The sequence below is a fragment of the Centroberyx affinis genome, unplaced genomic scaffold (genome assembly GCF_046629955.1).
Source record: "Centroberyx affinis isolate AG114_WGS23_722 - 3 ecotype Tasmania unplaced genomic scaffold, CSIRO-AGI_Caff_v1 ptg007898l_1, whole genome shotgun sequence".
NCBI lineage: Eukaryota > Metazoa > Chordata > Actinopteri > Beryciformes > Berycidae > Centroberyx > Centroberyx affinis.
In genome coordinates, this window is record NW_027283963.1 from 151,405 (window position 1) to 175,239 (window position 23,835).

Consider the following 23,835-nt stretch of genomic DNA (forward strand, 5'->3'; position numbering starts at 1 on the left):
TTGCATTTATTAGTAGGCAGATTTTTTTTTTTTGAATAGGGAGCCAATGGGAGTTTTGGGTGCATGAGGAAATAAGCGTACAAATGGACTTAAGTCAGAGTCAGAATTTGTGTGGCGTAATGTGAAGGTGGACACGCCTCGATTTGCATATTCATCAGCTAAAAGTGTGCGTTTTGCGGGGAAGCCGCTTATCCCGCCGTGTGACTTAAGGATGGGAATTGGAGGAGAGGGGTGGAGCGTGAAAACGGACTTAAGCAGCGCTGCACGGTGCTTAAAGGGGAAATGAGTAAGGGTTTTGGTCATTATATATCTGCAGGGGGTTTGATGGGGTTGTTGATCAACACCGAAGACTTAATGATTTCTTCACCGGCTGCCTTTTAAAACTCACTTTCTGCCTCGTACTCTGTTTTGGAACAAAAAACAGAATGGATGACAGGTGGGGGGGCATACCGGGGCAGAGCCCAGACCCGAAAACCTTTATTAAACATTTATTTAGTACAGCTTACAAAGTACCTTAACAGCCTCCCTACCTGCCATTACCTGTTTGTTCTTCAGCACCTGTTGTGGGATTTACAGAGGCCGGCTACCTCAGGTTTCAGGCTAGATGTCGTTTCAAGGTAGACAGCTCATCAAGATGAGGAGCTGTTCTTGCTAGTTTGTCCATTACTCTCTTCTAGTGGACTGCTGCAGTGTTTCCGTGCTGTTATCATATCCACTGACACACACACACACACACACACACAGACCTCATATCTTAAAATCTGGAATGTTAGGTTCGCTCTAGTTTTATCTGCAGGTCCTTTGTTGCACTGTTGTGCTTCATGAATAAATTTGACTTAGCATGATTAATAAAGGTTAATCACTATTGTCATGACAGATTTCACGCTGATAAGGATAATGTGAATTTTTTTAATGTGAGTTTTTTAATCTAATATTGATTGTTGTTTGATTGACCGATTGTGATTGTGATGATTAGAATTTGTAACACCACACTAACTCTGTGATATTATCTTCTGTGGCCATGAATCATATTGTTGGTAAAGTATGTTATGGCTTTCTCATGTGTATACTGTACCAGACTGGGTTTTTCATACTTTATACACATGCGGCCCCTCTAAACTTTAAATTGAAATCGGAATCAAGTTCTATACTTTATTGACATGTGAACCATTGACCTCTTTGAGTGGATTGATGTTCCTTCAACCTGACATCATGATAATAAATAGGACTTGACACATGTCACAGTAGCACCACAGCCCCGCTGCAGACTGTTTGGATCAGCCTTGGCATTTGACCTTAAACAAAACCTCTCTCTCTTTCACACACACTCACACACACATACGCATGCGCAGACAGCAGGGAGAAATACTTCTACATGCAAACACACAGGGAATGGTTGAAGACCACATGATTCAGAAATCAGAACCCAAATTTGCGACAAATGGATTGCCAGTGGAAGGAAATACGGGGGTGGGGGTTCACATCATCACAGCAGAGATGGCTTAATGGCTCACGTCAACTTATGCTATTCTACGCTAACGCCATACCAACTGCTGGGTCTACTCCATAAGTTCACAATGTCACATGATCACCATCTATTAAAGGGTTACTTAGTAAAATGCACTGGTTATGTTCAGGAAAGAAAGTACAGTAATCACAAGCTGAAGCTAGTGTGACTTTAGGCCACAGCTAGTATGGGAGCAGCAATACACCTACAATAGAGGCTTCTCACAGGGTTCTTTGGTTAGGGCAGTTAGTTCGGTTTGAGTTGATTTCTGATTTGTCAAAATAAAAAAACAAATCAGAATAAATAAAACTTCTTAAAAACTGAGAACATTCATGTGCATTCTTAAAGGGTTCTTTACAGCACCAAAAAGGGTCCTGCTATGGTACAAGCATATAAAAACATTTTATGGTAGGAGCCTACTACACAGAATTATTTTTTGTTGAGAGTGTAGCCTAGAGGTTTGTGAAATAGGCTTGTGACCAGAAGATCACAGGTTTGTACACCAGACCAGACAGACAGGGAAATTTGACCACAAGATCAATGGTTCATGTACTAAATTGTGGGATATCCCAGATAGGAATGTGAATGAAAAACTTTCCCTCCTCCCTTAAAAACTACCATGGACGTAAAACAGATGTAATAACTAGTTAATATTAGAACGACTGGTAATTACTTTTTTTTTTTTTTTTTTTTTACCTGTAATTGTATTAGATAAGTGGAACTACAACACAGTTTTGATACATTGAAAGGTGCTGGGGGCGAAGCATAAACTAGTTCAAAAAGGAAGAAAGCTTATGTGCACTATCTCCAATGATTTATCTTCCACAGAGGGGAGGGACATTGATTACAGAAAGTGACTACACCTGTGCAGAAACAATGTAGCCCATTATGTTCTGGACAAAAAAGTACAGTAATCACAATCAACCACCCTAACCAAAGAACCCTTTGAGAACCCCCTTTTTTGGAGGTATACTGCCGCTCCCACACTAGCTTCAGATTGTGTTTACTGCACTTTTTGTCCAGAACATAATGGGCTAGATGTATCTGCACAGGTGTAGTCACTTTCCGTAATCAATGTCCCTCTGCTCTGTGGAAGATAAATCAATGGAGATAGTGTGCGTAAGCTTTCCTCCTTTTTGAACTAGTTCCATCCTTCACCTCCAGCATCCTTCTTTTCAAAAGTGTGCGGTAGTTGCTACTTATCGAATACAATTACCCCTTCTGGCAGCAAGAGAGTCAGTCAAATTTCATTACATTTAAACTAACTGTCATGATGGTATGAATGATGTAACCGGTAATGTACTGTATTTATGGCATTTTCCCCATTTGTAGAACACTTGATTTCAGCCAAATTTCAAGTCAAGTTAATAGTTTTGTAGCAGCTCAAATCCAAAGCATCACAAGTCTATTCAATGCACCTTGTCCTACGAAGCTATCAGGATGCCAAGGTTATCAATTGTTACAGTTTAGATCAGTGTATGTTCAGACTGATAATAAAGCATAGCAAACAAATTACTATGTATTTTTCCAAATGAACCTCCTACTAGACAAGCGTACCAAGGAGAATTTGGGATCCTGACAAGGCAATTGTGGGCTAAGTAAATCCTTTGTTTCCATTTCCACTTGGATAAATTGGATGGCCAATATTGTTACAAACAGCAATTCGTGTTGTTTGCCTCAGTCAGTGTCAGCAATAGATTATCGATGAGACTCGCTACGTACACCGCACACATTACTTGGACGCACATCATGAAAATAACCCATTTGTCAACCGACCCGCTGTGGCCGGTGGATTGAGAGAAAAGATTAATAGAAGACCAGTTGGCGTCCTGCCAGTGTGCCTGTGGGACTGACAGAGGCACCGGCCACAACATGGAACAGCATTCGGTCGGTGGCAGCTGTTAAGTTCACAACCTGCATGGACGTTTCCATCAAATCAAAAGTCACAGTGGCACACATAAAAATGCATTTGGAGAGGATTAATGATGCTTTATGTAGGATTTACGCTAAATGTATTACGCGTGTGTTATGTAAACGCATCAGTGCTTAGTCTATAGCCACAGTGAGCTCTTTTCTGTCAGCAGCGTGTTGCAGCAGAGGGAAAAACATTTTAGCATCAATAAATCATTACCACATTCATTTTGAGACATTAGTATAATTACCATAAACAAACGAGACCATCAACAATAAGATTGACAGTCTTTACCGACCTCTATCCTGCGTTTTACATTGTGAGCCACCGAGTCAGATTTGGTGGGAAAACTGCCAAAATCTTAATTTTGAGAAACACTAGGAAAGAGAGAGAGGGAGAGAGAGAGAGAGAGAGAGAGAGAGAGAGAGAGAGAGAGAGAGAGACAGAGAGAGAGAAGAGAGAAACACTTGCAATACCACTGGTTTGACACAGAGACTACCAATCGTCTCACCACGGTCCCATTTGTTTATGGTAATCATACCAAGGTATACAAGTAGCACTTTTAACGCCTCTCCAATGAGCGGCTTCTTAAGTCAGCATTTATCCATTTTTAAATGAGCCAGCGCTCCAGCTTTTTGCCACTCTTCCAAGTAATCAATACTTGTGAAACAAACATCTTACTACTGGCACACACACCTACTGTGTTCTACTCATTGATGTCATTTTACATTCATTTAAAAAGTAAAAAATGAGTGAGGATTCCCTCAGAAGCGAGCCAAGAGCTGGCTCTCTGAGGCAAACCAGGGAGCAGTTGGTTGGTACCTGACTTTAATTGCTATGTTCTCACATCCAAACATTTACCTAAGGGGGTGAAAACTCCCGGGAAAGATTGAGCCATGCAAATGAGGCAGGTGCACACACACACACACACACACACACACACACACACACACACACACACAAACAAGAGACAGTATAGCTCTGTCCTTATCCTCCTGACTCTAATACACACCAATCCACCATCATGTACCCACGCGTACCCATGCGTGCACACACATACACACACACACACACACACAAACTCAAACTTGTTAGAGTGTGAAACTCCGGGTACTGGTTTGTGAAAAGCAATTAAACTCCATGAACAGGTTGTGTGTGCGTGTGTGTGTCTGCACGAGAGAGAGAGGGAGAGAGAAAGAGATAAAGAGAGACAGACAGACAGACAGACAGAAGTAGGAAGAAGGCAGGAAGCAAATCTGTGCTGCCACAGCAGAGACTTCAGTCTTTAAAAAAAGTCATTTGCAGGTATTTTATTTTATTTTTTTTCAATAGAATTTCCTCAGTATCCCCAAAAAGGTTGTACACTCACTTGAAGTGTAAATTCACTTTGTTAATTATGTGATTAATAGTGAAGGGAACATATTTGTGGAATAAATAATGAGGTAGGCTTGACATGCTCGGCCCAATGACTGGTTCACTTTCTTTACAGTGTCTTTGGACTTTCTGAAATGTGTAAAATATCTGTCCACCACGTCAAACCTGCTGTCTCTCTCCATGCTTAAGTCTCCATTGTGCTTTTATGAAAATTAGTCAGCTTCATCTGGTTTCATCTTTATTACCTGACACTAAAGAACAATAGCAACTTGCCTAATACTAAGTAATTAATGAAAGACGTTCATTTTTCTCATGGATGCCTTTTTTTTTCTTTTTTTTTTTTTACATTCAGGAAGTCGATTTATTCACTTCATCCCAGATGATGGAAGTGCACCTACTTCACATTTTATGTTTCTTGAAAGTTTACTTAAAATCTGCTTGACATTTGGATGGAAACATAGCATCGTTTGTTGCATTCGGCTGGTTTGAGCCAGCATTTCACTGAGTAAACTGAATACCGATTCCAAAGCTCTAATGCATATATGCTTTTCTGTATTACAGTATACAGAATGCTCTATGTTGATATTTCCTCAGCTATGGGTGCAGACCTTAATTCACAGGTCTGTTTCTGGTGGATATGACTTGACGTGATACCAAAATGTTGACTTTGGTAATGCTATAAGTCAAGTAATATACACTAGAGTAAAGCAACACCAAACATATAAGAGACAAGAAGTAGGAAATGAGCATAAAAGTTGTTTAAATGTAATAGTTTTTTGTGTTTGTTGTATTTGTAGTTTTTCCCCATCATAAAGGCATATAGCAACTGATAGTACTAAAATACAAGTAGCAAAATATGCAGGAATTTAAAAAAAGAACACGCTTTATTATATTTTTTGACTCAGAGGGACATTTTCTCACATTTTACCAACTCATTACATTTTCTGGCTGTTACATTATCAGTTGCTACGAGGTATTACAATAAAATCTGTCATAAATCCATGCATCTACATTTAGCCCTGGATTTCTATGTATTTTAGTACTATCTGTATACAGTTGGAATACTCAGGAGTTAAATATCCTTCATCTATCTGTTCAAATAATCCTTTTTTCACCAAGAACACACACAAACTCTCTCTCTCACTCTCTCTCTCGATATGCACTTTGACCCCGAACAGCAGAAAAGCCATTTTTTGTTTTTTGTTGTTTGTGTAGGGCAAGTGTGAGACACTCTTTTTCTTGTTTGTCTTGTTTTTTCCTGTCTACTTCCAGTGATCAGCACCTCTCTGTGTTACCTCTCTATTGTAGTGTGCAGGGCACTGACACAAACATCCGCCTCAGCCTGTCTTTTCATTCGTGCCTTTGAAAGCATTGTCAGTCTGTATTACAGTAGCTCAGTACAGACTATAGATCAATATCTTGATGATACTTTTGTATTTAGTGTTTTTACCTCTGCCAACACAGTTGGAAGGAGGTTATGCGCTTTACCCCTGTGTGTCTGTATGTCTGTCTGTCTGTCTGCCTCAACAACTAACCAACAGATTTGTTTGAAATCTGGTAGACAGGAAGCCCTTGGCCTAAGGATCAGTTGATTGCGGATCTCGGATTTCCACAATTCTATTTTTTTTAGCTTTAACTCTTATGCTGCGTTCAGGTGCTGCTGGGTAGATCTGACATTCTCACTGACATCGCCGGAAAATCAATCCCAGAAGCATAAACCTTTGCAAGTTGGAGAATTGTTCAGCGTTGGTGGAAGTTTGCATTCTACTGAGTGCCTTCTGTAATACATAAAGCTCAGTGGCTGTATAGATGAATAAGCTCATTCCTTTGTGTAAAGCCACTTGCAACACTGTTGAATGACTGGCTGTCATTGTGCCTTTCCAGTCCTATAGCAAGTCTGTTACTATTGTCATTAACTCTCTGTTTCATTTTTGTTATAGCATCATACTGGAGGAGATATCCTTGAGGATGTATATAGGTACTAGCTCTGCATTTCTCTACAATAGCATTATGGTATCTAGCAGCCTTGAAGTTATTAGGCTGTAACCTTCAAAGCAATCAACACACTGTAAATGCATAATGGCTATATGGGAGCTTTATACTGTAGCATTCAATTGCAGTATGCATTTCATTTGTTTATGGTATTGTTTTGTTCATCTTTCCCTGGTTCGCTATTCATGTTGTTTATGGGGGCACTGTACTATGAAGCACCACAACCTTGGATGCTATATCTTGACTCACACACACACACACACACACACGATAGAGCAGTATAGCTTAAATCCAACATTATTGTATAAGTGTTCTAGGAGATAAGGCAAGAAATAAGGCAGAAAAAATAAGCCAGAAATCCAAAATACACCATTGTAACAATCTGTCTGCTCATGCATATGCTATAAATCTGTATATGTGTGTGTGCATGTTCTTGTACGTCTATCCACAGAATCATCACTTTGGCACATCCCATCACATTTCGATCGCAATGTGTGCTGTATGCATTAACATGGGTCTTCCCTTATCCAGATGAGATATCCCGATACAAATCATATTTTAATACCAGGTGTGAATGGAGTCATAGATGATTTGTTTTATCTGCTGTCAGGGCGCTGTGGCTCTGACTTTTGCACTACTTACTATTAGTTGCTTGTCATGTGGGTGATTTAGGAATGTAGCTTATTTCACTGCTGCGCTCATTCACTCTTGTCACTCTTGATAAGGGTGTCAGCTTAAATGCCTAAAATGTAAATGTCAGTGTTGGGGCAAGGAAATAGATGTAGTCAATGAAATATCCTTACAAGTATAGAAATATAAATGTGTTTGTGTGTGTGTGTGTGTGTGTGTGTGTGTGTGCGTGTGTCAGAAGTGACAACAGGATAAGGGGATTCTTCTTTGTATCAGAAGGTTGCTGTAACACTCACTTATTTATATTGATCCAAACACACACTGGGAATACCAATTCAACTATATGCATGTGTGCACTCATCACACATGCAGACAAAGGAGGTAAGCACACACACACACACACAGGGGGTATCAACGATATCCATTCTGCTGTGGCCATTGATCTTGCAGTGTATCCCTATAATGAAGCCCAGCCTTGACTGAGCAGTACACATGCAGACTCAGCAAAAACCCTATACTCTCTCTTTCTCTGTCCCATATTTCTTTTTACAGTATCTTGCTCTTTCTTCTCTGTTCATGCTGTGATACACAGGCCATATTTTACACTATGTAGATGGCCAATTTTGCCAATAATTTTGAGTAAGAATAGAGTACTTGCTCATGGAAGATTTATTCCTTATAGCCTACTGTGTTATCCATTTACCACTGACAGGGGATGGCAAATTTTCAAAAGTTGCCCAGCAAACATTAAGATGTTGAATACATGTTGATACAATGACCTGCACCACCATTGAAAACTACTGTAAATATAGCAACAAAACGAAAATTGAGACGATGTCTGCAGACCTGCATCGTTTTTTAAATCGAGACCTAAATATCTTACTGATATCAGTTCAAAACAGTTTCCAAAGCTGTTTTACTATGATTTTTTGCCAATGCCATAATATAATATGATAAAAATGTTGTATTTGTTTGAGTTGAACCTGCATGTCATGGAAATGTAAGGGTTTGGACTCAGCCACCTCTTGCACATCGCAATCAGCCAAGTTCTTGCTGGGTCCCGGAAATAATTTGTCACATGAAAAATAGAACGAAAGGGATCAAAAAGGTTTTCATCTACCATATTAGAGTAGAGACAGTGCAAGAGTCACCTGGGTGTGACCGCCTGACACACCAACAGCACCCAAGGGCTTCAATCATGGGCTTCCATGAAACAAATGTTCCAAATGAAACTAATCTGCATTTTAATGAAATCAAAACAGTTCCCCACAGGATCTGCACTCTAATCAAAGGAGCTGTGATCAAAAGGACCTAAACAACAGTGTTGTCCGGTCGCAGCCCTGTGCGCTCCAGGGGTCCAGATCTCCCCGTCCCACGTGGGCTCACCTGACCGGAGAGTGGCCTGGCATAAACACACCTCAGCCGTGCATAGAGCAGAACAAAGGAACATCCCTCTGTGCAAAACACTCACAATGTACCAAATAACGGACTTAAATTGAATGGGGAATTGCATCTAGTATTACATATGTGTGCTTGATTATTTAAAGGATAAGTTTGGTGATTTTGGACCTATATATAATTTGTCTCTTACATACCTGTAGTACTTGGACCCACAGAGAATATTGGCTCCAGAGTCAGCTGTCGGTTGAAACAGTGAGATCCATTGCCTCTTGCTGCTAACAATGAGTCTAACCTGCACATTGACTTGGCTCCTGGACCATCTGTCCCCCCTCCCAGCCCCCCAGCGCACACACCCCACCCCCCACCCCCCACCAAACCTGCAAAATAATTTGGCCCCTGGACCCTAGCCCCCCTAGACCCCCTTTCCCCTAACCGGCACTAACAACTTAAACTCTTGACTATGTTGCGCACGCATATTACGGTTGATTTCTTACTTTCCATCATCTTTTATTGTCATATCTGCAGATGTATAGAGTAGATATGTGCATTTACCAACTTGTGTAGAGGAATCTGGCTCATTATGTATTGCATTTATGAAATGCCTAACCCCTGATAGCGAAAAGAACTCATTCTTTCAGATGAATTAATTGACTGTGCTACGTTGAAATCACAAAACGGCCCCTTTAGTGGAGCCTAAGTGGTCTCTTACCTCGGTTCTGTATCACCAAACCCCAAGATACTGTGTTGCCCCGAAATTGATGATGATTATGCTTTATTACAAATATACTATTCTAAGCCCATTTGATTAAACCCCCTCTTTTTGCTACAATATAATTTATAATCCCATTTGGCAGTCCCTATCCCTGTTGCAGGAAACATTGCCCATGTATATTGCATCAAAACAGTCCCTGTGCATCATGGCCTGAGATACTCTCTTCTCCTCTCTCTCTCACTTTGTATTCACTCGGTGACGCCTGCTCACCCTTTCCGTCTTCATTTGTTTTCTCTCATTCGCCTCTCTCACTCTATATCTGCCTTCTCTCCGCTCTCTCCCTCCCTCGCTTTACATCAGCGAGATGTCATCTTCATGAGAATAAAATATTCCTCCTCTACGTTTCAACAGCAAACACTGGGACATGGGACATTAGAATAATTTAAATTTAACTGCTGCAAATTGCATAATGTCTCTGTTCTGATGCTGTCTTACTTATTATGCCATGGATTTGTATTCATCTATTCACCATCATACATATTGGTATTCACAGTCTGACATTATTGGGAACACCAAAGACAGTGTTATTGATATGACTGTCATATTGCAACAGTGTTATTTTGACAAGGGCTATGTTTCAAGTTCACACACCCCACGCACACACACACACACACATACATCAGGCACAGAAATACACCAGTATGCAACTATGCAGACATGGACATACAGTGCTGTAGGCAAAAAAAACACACGCATGTAAACACACAGGCAAGCATGTATGCATAATGCTTGCTTGCAGACACACACACACACAGATCATTATGCTGTTCCCTTGGTTTTTTTTTTCTCCACCACAGAAAGCAATTGCAACTGCAGCATTTATGCATGACACATGCTCCCACAGCAATATTCACTCCCATTTATTCAAAAGCTCCCAATCATCATGGCACAGATATTATAAAAATACATTATATTTCACTCACAATGAGACAGACAGGTACTGTAATATTATTTCTTGTGGCAGGAGTGAATCTCACTTGGTGATGCATGTTATTGTGGTGGAGGCTACTCATGCTGTAGGCTCCCCAGAATAAAAAAAAAAGAGAGAGAGATGTCACTTTGATCATTTTAATGGATCATCTGCTGTTTCTGTCTTGACTGCCATGTTGCTTGTTTGATTTCCTATTAAGTCACACTACACCCTGTCAAAAAAAACAATCCTGAACAGAACTACAGTAGATTACGGTAGTGTACTGTGCACAGTATGTACAAATTTATTCTTGCGATTGTGTAACCACTGGCAGGCACTTTGTGTTCAGTACTGTTCCTCGACTTGGCTCAAAATGCCAACTTTCTGCTCACTGGCAAGTAAAATACACACTGTTTTATTTTAAAATGACCCAAATCAAATGGCAAAGTGGCGGTATTTCAAAGCTGGAGTGCATTTACACCACAGGACAGAAAGTGATGTGATATCAACCACAATGCATATGACTGTTTGCATCTCATTACTTACACTGGGGTTTAGCAACAGTCACAGAATCCCAAATAGACCCATTTTAGACCACAGACCCACATTTGAGAAGATTTTGCCCCAGGAACCCATAGCGGAAGATTTTTGTTGTTGCTCATTTAGTATTGAACTGTAGAACTGTGTACACTGTACATGGGGAGAGAGTGACAATGGTCATTCTTATACGTTCTCTAATTGGCATGATTTCTAGCAAATTAAAATATAGTGAAATTAAACATTCCCCTTTTGCTGGGAACTCACTGGAACCCCCTCAAGGACTTCTAGAACTCCCTCAAGAACTCCTGGAACCCACCCAAGGACTTCTAGAACTCCCTCAAGAACTCCTGGAACCCACTCAAGGACTTCTAGAAGTCCCTCAAAAACTCCTGGAACCCACTAAAGGACTTCTAGAACTCTGTCAAGAACTTCTGGAACTCCCTCAAGAACCCCTGGAACCCCCTCAAGGACTTCTAGAACTCTGTCAAGAACTCCTGGAATTCCTTCAAAAAAACCCTGGAACCCCTTCAAGGACCCACTGGGACCACCCTCAAGAACCCAGCTTTGAGAACTCCTGCCATAAACTATGTGTGTCTGTCAGGCCTGCTGGGGTTGCTAATGTGGCTTTGATCTAATCACACATAATCAGACGTCAACACCGCTATATTCCCCCTCTACCCTGTCTGGCCCTGGGCTGTTATCTGATTGGCTAATACTGCACTCCTAGGATTAATGGAAGATTGTCCATTGGAATGTCACCTAGGCGTACGACAGAGCGAGAGAGAGAGATGGAGGAGTACAGAGAAAAAGAGTGAGCAAGGGAGAGCGAAAGAAGTATTATCAATTCTGAACAGTAACATGAAGCCTGATTGCCAGAAATCCACCCTATGGCTGCTCTCCCAGTCTCTACCATCTTTCTCAGTTCATTTTCTATTATGCAGCTTCACAAGTTCAAATCTTTTTTCTGTGGTTTCTGGCTTTGGCAGAGAGCTGTTCATGTCCATGTACTGTCCAGAAAATGGGCAATTGGACAATACACATGTGATGTAACAATCCTTTGGGTAGCACTTTAGATTACGGTACAAAAATGTCAGGGTAATAACTGTGTAATTACATACAAATGATCAGAAAGTAACTGGTCATTTCTGGTAATAACGAGTAACTATTTGTAATTATAATGTGCAACTAGAAAATGTGCTCAGTAGAACACAAACCTCCGCTACGTCTGACCCCATATGCACCTTTTGGCCCATTGACATGAAAAGTGAATCAGTTCTTCCTTGGCCCATAATCAACCTTAGCAATATTACCCTACAGTATTAGCATTATAACTGTACTACATTAATATAGCAAGTTTGCAATCATTACTGAATAATTACTATGTAATACTTTGTGGAAACCTTTGCTAAGTGGAACATCCATATTCAAGATTATGGAAGTTCCATTTAAGATAGAAGGAAACAACTGGTAAGCAAACAATTACCTGATCTAAATGTTAAATTGTTGAGTTTATGAGTGTGGTTAGTATGTCAGTAGGGTTATCAATTGTGATCCTTCCTTCGGGTTAAGGACTTCCCACAGACAAACATATACAAGCAGTGATCAATTATACAATGAATATATGATCAAACATCATATCCGTCCTATTACAGATGGACGACACTGACTGGCTGATATCCAGTTTTTAATAAAAGGCCAATATGGGCCCGGTAAAACGACATATCGGTTTCACCCTAGTTGAGGAATGAGCTAGTGTGAGTGGTGAGAACTCCGCTGTTCATCAGGAGGTAAGTGAGAGGGTGAGAATTTACCACAGCTTCACTTCACTGATTAGTGTCTGAAGCGCCTCAGACTTGATAAAACCTTCCTAGGACTTTATCGAGGTACGAATTGACTGATCTCACTGAGCACGTTCCAACCCAGCGGCAGCTCTATCTCCACAATGAGCTTCCAGGTGGTTTTCTTTCGTGCACAAAACTCCCATAATTCCCTCCCTTTCATCAAGTTCCACAAAGATTCAGCTCTTGCACAGCTCGTTTGAAAGTCTTTGCAATGTCAGAATAAATTCCACTTTTACACTCTATACAGTACAGAGTCAATTAGTGGTGTAATCAGCTGGAGAGTAAGCTGCAGAGGAATGAAACAAATTACTGACTTGAAAACTTGGGGCTCCCAACGGTATCCCACTATGGGCCTGTGAGCCATGCTATATTTATGTATGTATGTATTTATTTATTTTTATTTTACTGAGCTGTATTTAACACTTTCTGGGGTAAGTGTCCTCCACATAACATTTCTCTGAGAACTAATTTAAACATCAAAGTAACAACCTGCGACATTTTCATATAAGTAAATGCCTATATATTTTTTTGCCTATAACTACAACCTATAACCTATAGCGATAGCCACCATGGCTGAACAGACAAAGAAAAGAGAAATTCAAACTGCATCAACAGAAAATCCAAGGGAAAAGACAAAGTCACAGTACTGGACACACTGTTTGATTGACAGGTGATCTCTTAACATAACAACCCACATTCATAAAAACTTACATTTTCATCTCCTATTAGATAGCCCATACTATCCGTATAAGTCAATGTTGTGTTATTCTCTCCAATGATCTGGCTAGACCTACACTGTGTTTCAACTTCATCCTCAATCAAAGGAGCACATCCTCATGCAAACAACTTGTGCTCATTGAACAACCCCACAACATAGCAAGACAGTGATCCATGATGGAAGCCAGGGTGCTTCCGTTGTGAAGCAATTGAAGCAAGACTGTGATTTGAGACACTTGTCGTCCTGGCGCCAGCGTAGCAACATAGTGATCAGTGACGACAGCTATAGAGCCACTGTAGCAAGATAGTGATCCATCACCTCTACACGTCACCCAGTCAGGATCAGTAGAGATTAGAGGTTTGGCACTTCAGGCCACATACTAAAAAACAAGAATTTTGAGGACGACCACTCTAATGACTCTCAGAAACTTCAAACCAACTGTATTTCTTTACATGTTTGTAAGATATATAAGCAAAGAAACACGAAAAAACAAAATTTTTGGGTAAACCACATCCTAATAATCAACAACCACGCAGCAGTCTGGTAAAACACTATGCTGCACTCCCCAATAGAGGACTGTATCTATTACAGTGGTACAATCAGCAGGAGAGTCTTACAGAGATAGGCATTAGACCGGGCCAAGACACTAGCAGTGGGAAACCGTCTTCTAGGGATTTGAACTTAATCCAATTCCTTTGGAAGTAGTCCTCCATGCTTACACACCTCTTTGAAGTGCAAATTGAAAAAGAATTGGATGCATAAAGTTTCTACAATGGCGAGAAAGAAAAAAAAAAAACGTCCGCCTCGCCTTGATTCCCCTATTGAGGGAAAGACAATGGAGACCTTTTGGCTGAGAAACAAGGAAGGGGGAAAAAATATAAACCAATAAACACTGGCAGAAGCGAGACAATTTCTATATTCCAAACAATGCACAGGTTGATTGTTTTTCATTGTGTATAGAGCTAGGCAGACATATGACTATCAGTTCATGTGGGAGATTCCCACAAACCCAAGCACACTTTATTTACACCAAAATATTTTCTTTAACTACGCAAAACTGTTACGATACGCTCTCTCTCTCTGTCCTCTCTTTCTTTGTCTCTCTGTCTCGATCTGTTTCCTTCAGGACTCTTTAAATCTCCATTTCTGTCTCTCACTTTGTCTCTGTCTCGCTCTCTCTCTTGCTTCTCTTCCCCCACTCTTGACATAGAGTAATTCACTCAGCTTTATTGCTCAGATTTCTATGCCCGAAGAAGTAAATAATGGAATTATGTAGCTAAAGGAAAGCCTAGGTATGAATACAGAGATGCATGACACTGTCTGAATGAATGAGGCAGCCCAGTATGAGTGTCTTTGGCAGCTGTAGTCCAGGAGCATCAATTCAGTAAACACTGAGCTATTGCAAAGTTCCAATGGCATCTGCCTCCAAAACTTCCAATCCCAATAACATAAATCGACTACATTTCTGGTGACAAAGTGGCGCACTGACTGATAACTGACAAGATATTATTTAGTCAATGATAAATTATTAGATATCCAAACTACCAGCTTAGAGGGAACTTTAGATTCTTTGTTCTCCATTATAATGACAAAAAGATGGAAGTTTTAACTCACTTAGCTTAACGGTGCAATACGTAAGATTTTCACTGACCCATAGCACAAAATGACCATAACACATTTGCACAGGGTTGTTGATCAATAACAATGACTCAACGATTACTTGGCCAGCTGCTGAGATTTCAGGCTTTCTGGCCTGGACTCGGTTTTGCAACAAAAGTTAACCCTAACCCTAAGCAAACCCTAACCCTAACCCTAACACACCCACTGGAGTGTTAACCGTTAGCCAACTGTTAGCCAACCGTTAGCCAACCGTTAGCCAACCTTTGGAATGCAATTCAATTGTGGCGGAGGAACAAATTTCAATTCCTTGTGGGGGAGCATAATTCAATTGTGGTGTAGAATCATTATTTTCACATAATACATGTCCACAGCATGTCAATTGGTGTTTCAGAGTTGGTGTTCATTTCATGTATTTGTGTGAGAACATGTTTCATTTCTAACTGCTTGATAGAGGGCAGTGCTACGATTTTCAGCTAAGAAAGCTAAAAAGCCTCATTCTCAAGCCAAAAAAGCAAATGACAAACCAGTGTTATTCCAGTATGCTATTCTCATCAGCTATCTTACTCCTCTCTATTGTCAAAATGTGGCTTTTATTGACTTATTATTTGTGTCAACTACAGGCCACCGTAGCTCAAGGGGACAGTAGGGGGAGATAAGCTTTATCAACGCTATTGCAATTCCTACTGGTCACCAATGGAGGTTGACAGACGTCATAGATAACTGAATGCCCCTTTAAGGTAACTAAGGCATGGAGAGTGCCTCAATGGTTGATGGTGACAATAACAATTTCATCTTGTTAGCTGTCACTCTCTCAAAACTAACACACACACACACACACACACACACACACACACACACACACATCTTCCTCACAGATGGTTGAAACGCGGTGTGCAGCTGTTTGGGGAGTGAGGATCTGGCGCCTTAAAATATAAATGCGAGGAAATAAATAATGAAAAGCGCAGAGAGCTCAGAGAGGGAAACCATGGTGACATGATTGTCTCAGTTCAGTGGCAAAGCCAGTTATCTCACAGAGACACATATACACAGGCATCCCATGATCCTTTGGCTTGGAGAAGACAGCGTTCGGGTCGACGGAGGTTTGTGTCGGCATTTCAAAAAATAACACCGCTACCTATTTGAGTGTCTTTATCTCTTTTTTCTCTCCCGTTCTTTCCCTGCCTCTCTGGCTGTGAACAGTTCGGTGCCTGGCTAGAAGGCAACAAGTCCGGCTCATGGTGATCTTACAGCTAGGGGGGTGTCAAACTCTAATCCCCGTCTTTCTCTCTCGGTCCATCACCGCCCCCTCTGAAACACATCCATCAAACACAACACCATCATCCATGTCTGGCTTTGCCTCTCCAAAGCTCGCTCCCCGCCCCTTTTATTCTCATTCTCTCTCTCTCTTTCTCTATCTGTCTTTTAGTGCCTTCGTCAGGGTTATCTCAGTTCCTCACTTGTCTCTGACTGTGCTCTATATGCTGTCTGCCTGTCTATTATAACTGAGGATCCTCTGATGTAGGCAGCTACGCTGGAACATGGAGGGTAGCCATGAAAAAATAAAGGTTTTTTTTTTTTTTTACTTTGGATGAAGTACCTTGGCTTCCTTTTTCCAAGCTGTTTTAAGACATTTCTAGCAAAACCTTGAAACACGGCTGATTTGAGAAAATTCTTGAAACAAGTTGATTTGCATTAGAAATGATTGAAATTACCTCACACCATTAGCAGATTTTTTCACTTGTTTTACTAGAAAATAGGATTTTACGGCTCAATCTGCAACATTTTCTTATAACTAAATGCCTGTTTTGCTAGTCTTTATTGACACCAAGAGGTTACTGTCGCTAATTTCACTTCTTCTAATATAGGAAACACACTCAGAAACACACTTGCTACATCCATGTTTTTTTACAGTCTATGATACATACAAGTAAACTCTTCCAAATTAGTTTTGAATATGCCTAAAGGTTACATGGTCAGATCAATTTAAATTGAAAGTATGGAAAAACCGTCCAAGGTTCTGTGAGAAAACCTATAGAAGGATAAGGAGGAAGAATCTATTCACCGTAAGCCGTAGCATCAATAGTGAGTGGATTTTCATGTACACAGCATCCCAGATAAAGACTCATATACTGGTAAGAGGTCCTATTTGAGGTAAGCTGTTTATGTACTGCTCAGGAATATCCCTGTCTACATGAATAAACAGGATATTCCCAATATCACCATGAAAATGAACACAGATTGTAAAACCTAGCAGTAAATGGGATGATGTGAAATCATACCTCAGGTTCCCAGCTAATATGAGTAAATCCCTGGTATCTTATTCTCTCTGAAACTGGATAAGAGGTTATTTGTATTATTGCAAAATGGGATATGGTCACGGCTGCACCTTGATTATTGATTATTTTGTTAATCAAGTGTTTTATTGAATATTATGACAATGTTTTTAAACTTAAAACTTCTTTATAGGAAAAACAGAACAAAATTTACACTATGCAGCTGGGCCGGTAACCTATGAATCTAAGCATTACTCTTAATAAGCCTGTTGCTCCTTTTCAAAAGTATTTCTAAACTGTCAAGGTACCATTCCCACTTCACTCATTCATTCCCACTTTGATTTGCACATAAAGGTGTCACTGCATCACTGCATACTGAATTCTAACAAAATTAGTAAATCTACCAGAAATGTGACAATAACTGCCAATTTGTCTGATTTGTTTGTGCAATGACAACGAATACAGGTGGAAAAAAGGTTTCAATAGATTTTTCAAAAATAAGAAAATCCAGGCAGAAGGCAGGCTCTCTGCAGACACACACACTGTCACACACTGATGGACCATAAGTAATGATTGACTAGGATCATTTTTGGATGAGTTTATGCTATTTCAAGGGGGGAAATCCTGCTCAGTATACTGTGAAGTCTCTCCAGAAGACCTTTCAAAAACCGTTTCCTTTCAAGTAACTTTTGGATCTTCAGGACGCCAACATTCTTCAAAGCACTAGGTGTGCATTCCGCTCCTTGTTTTTTTACATTTAATATTTTTGTTAGTATTTGTTTTCCCTTATTTCCAAGCCTATAATAATTTATATTCTTTGTTCATTTATGTTTATGAAATTCATCAGGAAATAGACTGCATCCAATGTTTTGTCTGGCTGTCCTTACCCTGCTTCCCCTTGGCCCGTCAGCTCTCTTGCCCCGGCCAAAGTCTATCATTACCACCAGCCAGATTAACAGAGGAACAATGGATAAACTAGATAAATTGCTTGGTGTAATCCAGCCAAGCTGCAATTTATTACATCCCCCACATCCAAGGCTTATATTGTGTTGTATATGTGTATTTCCATGTGTCTATTCAACAAGATATCTTTACAAGCATTCAACGCCTTTTACTGTGAGACCGTTATGAGTTAAAAAGTTTTTGGGTTGGTGGACCTGCAGGATGTCGCAGGCCTCTGACTGCCTTATTATTAGTGTCATTTTTAACAGCGTGGGATGGGAGCTCACCTCTGGAGAGCATCTATCTTGTCAGCGGTGATTCCTCTCAGCAGCTCCTCCAGCAGGTCAGAGCTGTCCGACGGAGGAACAGGTGCTTTACCGGTTGGCGCGTGAGCAAACCGGCCAATCAGGAGCCCCAGGACAAAAAGCCCCACCCCTGCCAGGAAGTACCTAAGAGGAGCAACAGAGAGAGGTCAGAATTGAGTCAGGAGAAGGAAAACATATACAGTATATAATGGTCTTCCTGCAGAATTGTCTCTTGTTAGAGTGAAATTCCCTCTTCCACAGCATTTTGATCACGTGACACCAAAGCTAGGCTTTTAACACTTTGCTATTAATTACCTCTGCCAAGGAGGTAATTAATAGCAAAGTGGTAATAGGCGGTAATAACCCTTCCACCCTTAGCTTTCACCTGTTAATTTGTTCATTGTGTCTGTTAGCAGGTTAGAAAATGGATGGATGGATGGATGATGCAGATGTGGCCACAGCAAGTTTTTCAGAAAATTTCCCATGTAATGAGCAATACAACTGGAGAGCAGTTTGTCATGAGTTGATATAAACTTAATTTTCTCTATAAAAAATAAGTTAGTGGTTTCAGATTTTATAAAATATACTTTATTTCTTTGCTTTCATCTAGTTATTGTCCCAATGGCAGAAAAGGCATCAATAGGTGAAAAGGTGATTTTAGTGGTGATCTGGATCCGAGATTTACGCCATTAAAGGTTATCTTTTTAAGCCATAACTATGAAACTAACGCAGCTAGACACTTGATTCCAAATCCTAAGGGTGTGTTTTCCGGGCCAACACATAAATCTAACTTAAAAGTGATAGGAATGATGGCTTTGGGTATAACAGCAAGTTTGAGAATTGTCTGCGTGATGGCAAAGTTTATAGTAAGTTCAGATGGGATGGCGTTTTGCAGTGGAGTACTCATGGTACCATAGCAGCTGAAAGGAAAGGCAGAATTTACGGTTGATGTGCAGTTTGAGGTTTGATGGGCTGCTGTTACCTTTTCACAGAAGTCAGTGTTAGTGCTAGTAGCCTGGTGCCCAAAGGCGCTATTCAAAGCTTGACTTAAGTGCTGCGCAGTGGTGCTTATCCACATAACATGCAACCTTTCCATCCTGGTGACAGGTGCTGTGTCAACTGGACAGGGTGTTCGCGGTGTGTTCTGGGAATATCCCAGGCCTCAGTCTTTCCCTGCCTGGTGCAGTTCTCAATGGCAATGAACAGACACAACCAAAGAATATATTGACCAGACACTGACAGGCAAAGAGGCACAGATTCCATCATGTTAATCATCAAATTCATCTAAACTATGTCGACCCCTAATGACCCTAGTCTACCTCATAGAACACTTGGAGAACACCTAAAAGAAATCTCTTAAACTGATGTGTGTAAGTGCGTTCTTGTCAAACTTTTTTTTCTTTTTGCGACTTGGGTTAGACAATGATCCTGTAGGCTGTTTGACATCTCATCAGCAATGAACCAAAGTTGTGTTCTTTTTATGCCCCTAAATGACAAGAGATTTAGCTGTAAGAACATAATGTGCAAAATAGACAATGAAGGTATAGTAAAAATGAATTGTCCCTGGAAATTCCATGGCAACCCACACAAACAACAAAGAATAATACAGAATGAGAGACACATCAAGATTTTCCTATTACTCTTTGGAGAATATATGACATACTAGTTTGGGCTACTACATTTGTGGATTTCATCTTTTTTTACGGTATGGAGCTGGGCTTAGCACGTGAATTATCTTCAGTCATTATTTCTTCAGCCATTATTTCCACGTTGGCGATACACCTGTGTATCCTCCGGCCACGCCTCATTGGAGGACAGAGGCGAGGAGACACAAAGGATCCTTCATGTGGCTTTTAACCATCTGGAACATCCAGAATGATGGCGGCTCATTTTTGGATGCTGATTCAGCGAGGATGGGAGGATGGAGGATGAGATGCATTTTGGCCAAATGGAACACACCTGTGGGTAGCTCTGCTGGCCTTGTTTCCACTGAGACCTTGACTCGGATAAGCGATTAGAAAAGGGATGGATGGATGGATGGATGGATGGGTGGGTGAGGCAGATGTGGCCACAGCCTTTTTTTTTTCCGAAAAGTTCCAATGTAATGATCAAAACAAAGGGAGAGAGGCTTGTCGGTGAGTTGATACAAACGTAATTTTTTTGTATATTTTATTTCTTTCTGTTTATCCAATTAATGTCCCAACGGCAAGACAATGCTTGAGCAGAAAGGCATCAAAAGGTGAAAAATCCTTGGCCTGATTGTCCAGAATAAAGATCGGAAGGCAAGGCAAGGCAAACTTTATTTATATAGCACATTTCATACACAAGGCAAATACAATGTGCTTCACATAAAACATAAAAAATACATAAAATTACATTAGAAACGAAAAGAAAGAAAGATGTTGAGCAGTCACTCTCGGAATGACAAAGAAGCCAACTTCAGACAGTCTGACCTTCCCCTTCCTCAACATGAAATTAGCAGCCAATGCAAATGTTTAGCTAGGCGACAACGTTAATGTTAGTTACCACCTTGTGCCTCAAGATGTCTCTCTCAGAGCCAAAAAGCAGGAGAGTTGACAATGAAAACTGTCAGAGCAAATGGACTGATAAGTATTTATTTACCAGTGTTAAGCCGGTCGATCTGCTCTGCAGTGAATGTGTAGCAGGTGTGAAAGAATATGTGAGGAAGCACTACAAAAAAAGCACGGATCCTTTTCCATGAGTTTTCACGAGCGATCAACTGAACGGCAAACAAAAGTGCAAGGACTTTTGCCGTCTCTTCAATGGAGTCGAGTGGCCCTTTGCTGGTTTTGCAGGAGATAACCACGGCAGCATCCTGTGTACCATGCCTAGCCAAAAAGAAGAGGCCTTTTACAGTGTCAAAGACTGTTAAAGACTGCGTCATCCGACCTAAGAACTTCAAAGTCGCAGTTATTTCCCACAGCTGCGTGCTTTCATGAGCAGGATGGCCGGAAAGTGCACATCACGCCTGTCATGACAGAATTTCTGGCAATTCATACAGAGACTTCAAGGTCTCACCGTTGAGGTCCTGCAGTTTCCCTGTGACCATTTCTCCATAAAACCAGAGACAGACTTTTACACCAAAGCGAAAGCAAAAACGAGAGCTCCTTGTAAATAGAATTGGTTGTGCAGTCCTCATTTGCACTAAAGCCGTACCTACAGGCTGGTAGTGCAGTTGATTCTTGGACTCACCGTTTAAATCAATCAGTTCCCCTATATGAAGAAATTACCATTATTAAGACTCACTATGTTTGGATCAACATGTTGAGTAATGACAGGCTCCATCAATGTCTTAGGATTGCCCTAATGAGTCAAGTCAGTTTATCAGTATAGCCCTTAATCACTATTACAGTCTCAAAGGGCTTCCCAAAGGCCACATATGTCAACAATAAAGAAATGAGCCAGACTTAGTTTACGTGGCAAAAATCAAGACAGTGCAACTTCTCTCACTGATAGAAGGAGAATTGAATTGACAGAACCAAACCATTGTAGCTCTTGTGCTAAATTACCTGACTGATGTCTACTTAGTCAAAGGAAAAAGAAGAAAAAGGGACCAGCTAGTTTATTATTCATTTCATTTCTGCTGGTGTGCAGTTCATTACCTGTATATATAACTACAACACTTGATAAAGTGCATCATTTGATTTCTGTTTTTTATCTTGACTGCCTATATGCAATGCAAATTGGAAAATAGTTTTTACAATGCTGCCGAAAGAAAGAAAGAAAGAAAGAGGACATGTCTTGAATGCATATATGTGTATTCTTGACTTATAAAATTGGTCTTTTTTGTCTTATATTTTTGTCTTCTTTTTTTAAACTCAGCACTCTTGAGAAAGAGGGCCTCGTCTCAAAAAAACCCAACAATAAATCAAAACACTAGTGTTGTAAATGGTTAAAATTTGAAAGGTAAAGTTACTCATGTTTCTCATGTTATTTTACATTGGGCAAAAAACGTCTTGCGGGCATCTATGTTTCTCTCCTGTTTTTTCTGAGCTGGACTACTGGAACACACTTAGGATGTAAATACAACCTACCAGCTGGGAATTTCCAACTTCCTACTTTAAATGGGACGCAGCATAAAAATATGGACTGCTACCTCTACTGCAGTCCTTGAGTTACCTGAGCAGGAAGCAGTGGAGCCTCCGCTGGCCCTTGTGGCCCGGAGCCCTGGTGAAGTGGGAGATGTAGTTGGGATCTTCCTGAAGTCTTTCAAAACGTCCGTGGGGAGAGACCGAGACAGAAGGCTGGATGGGTTCCATCAGCTCAGGGTCAGGGTCAGGGCCGGGGTCTGAACGCCCTGAGAGAAAGACATCCCAGGGAAATAACTAGGGTTTTTACTGGCCCATAGCACAAAATGACCATAATATACGGTATCTTAGTCAGGTGCAGAGATTTCTAGCTTTACTCATAACCATGCATTTTTACACAATGCGTTATGAAAGGGTTTCCATAACAGTCATCATTTTTCCTTCATAGAGAACTATGTAGTCCCTTGTGCAAAAACGTAAAAAATCACCAAAAATTGAGAGAAGATATGAAACAATCGGCCCACAGTGAAGGTATAGAGTCTGTGAGGATAGTAAACTTATAGTTTGCGACGACAGTAAACAACTGCTGATATATAACTGCAGGCGAATTTCAAAAGAGTGAATCCTTCAAAGCTCAGGAGCTCAAGTGTAGCTTTAGGGTGGTTATGAAGTTTCTTTCTTTTGCAGCTTTTGGCAGAGGCAAACTTCTCACTTACAATGGAGTTTTTTTCCAGAGTGACAGGTTTGTTTCAAATGATATTTCAAAGTATTTGTACAAATTGTATTTTAAGATTATCAAAGGCACAAGACATCAGGACTGAGCTGTTGTGGCATGAGATCTACCTTACTGTGCTGAAGAAATCTACCAACAGCAGTCAAGCTGACTGTGTGAATACCGTGACTATTCATTATCAGTGACACAAGCATGGAATAAATCAATAATAAGAATTACACAAGCATGGAATAAGTCAATATTCATAATGAAAAAGAAATTCAGGCTATTTGAGGGAACAAAAATAAAAAAAATTAAAAAGAACATGCACGTTGCT

At 40.5% G+C, this 23,835-nt stretch overlaps 1 protein-coding gene across 1 annotated transcript in view; it reads right to left on the reverse strand.

Moving 5' to 3' along the window:
• The window catches only part of LOC139639901 (inactive N-acetylated-alpha-linked acidic dipeptidase-like protein 2), a gene marked incomplete at its 3' end in the record, with an annotated part of 247,849 nt that overhangs the window by 116,360 nt on the left and 107,654 nt on the right, over positions 1-23,835 (reverse strand). Inside the window, exons 4-5 of the mRNA XM_071514054.1 lie at positions 22,878-23,055; positions 18,720-18,881 (exon numbers count right to left, since the gene is read on the reverse strand). Of these exons, the coding sequence (XP_071370155.1) occupies positions 18,720-18,881; positions 22,878-23,055 (340 nt within the window). The remainder of the gene's footprint in view (positions 1-18,719; positions 18,882-22,877; positions 23,056-23,835) is intronic.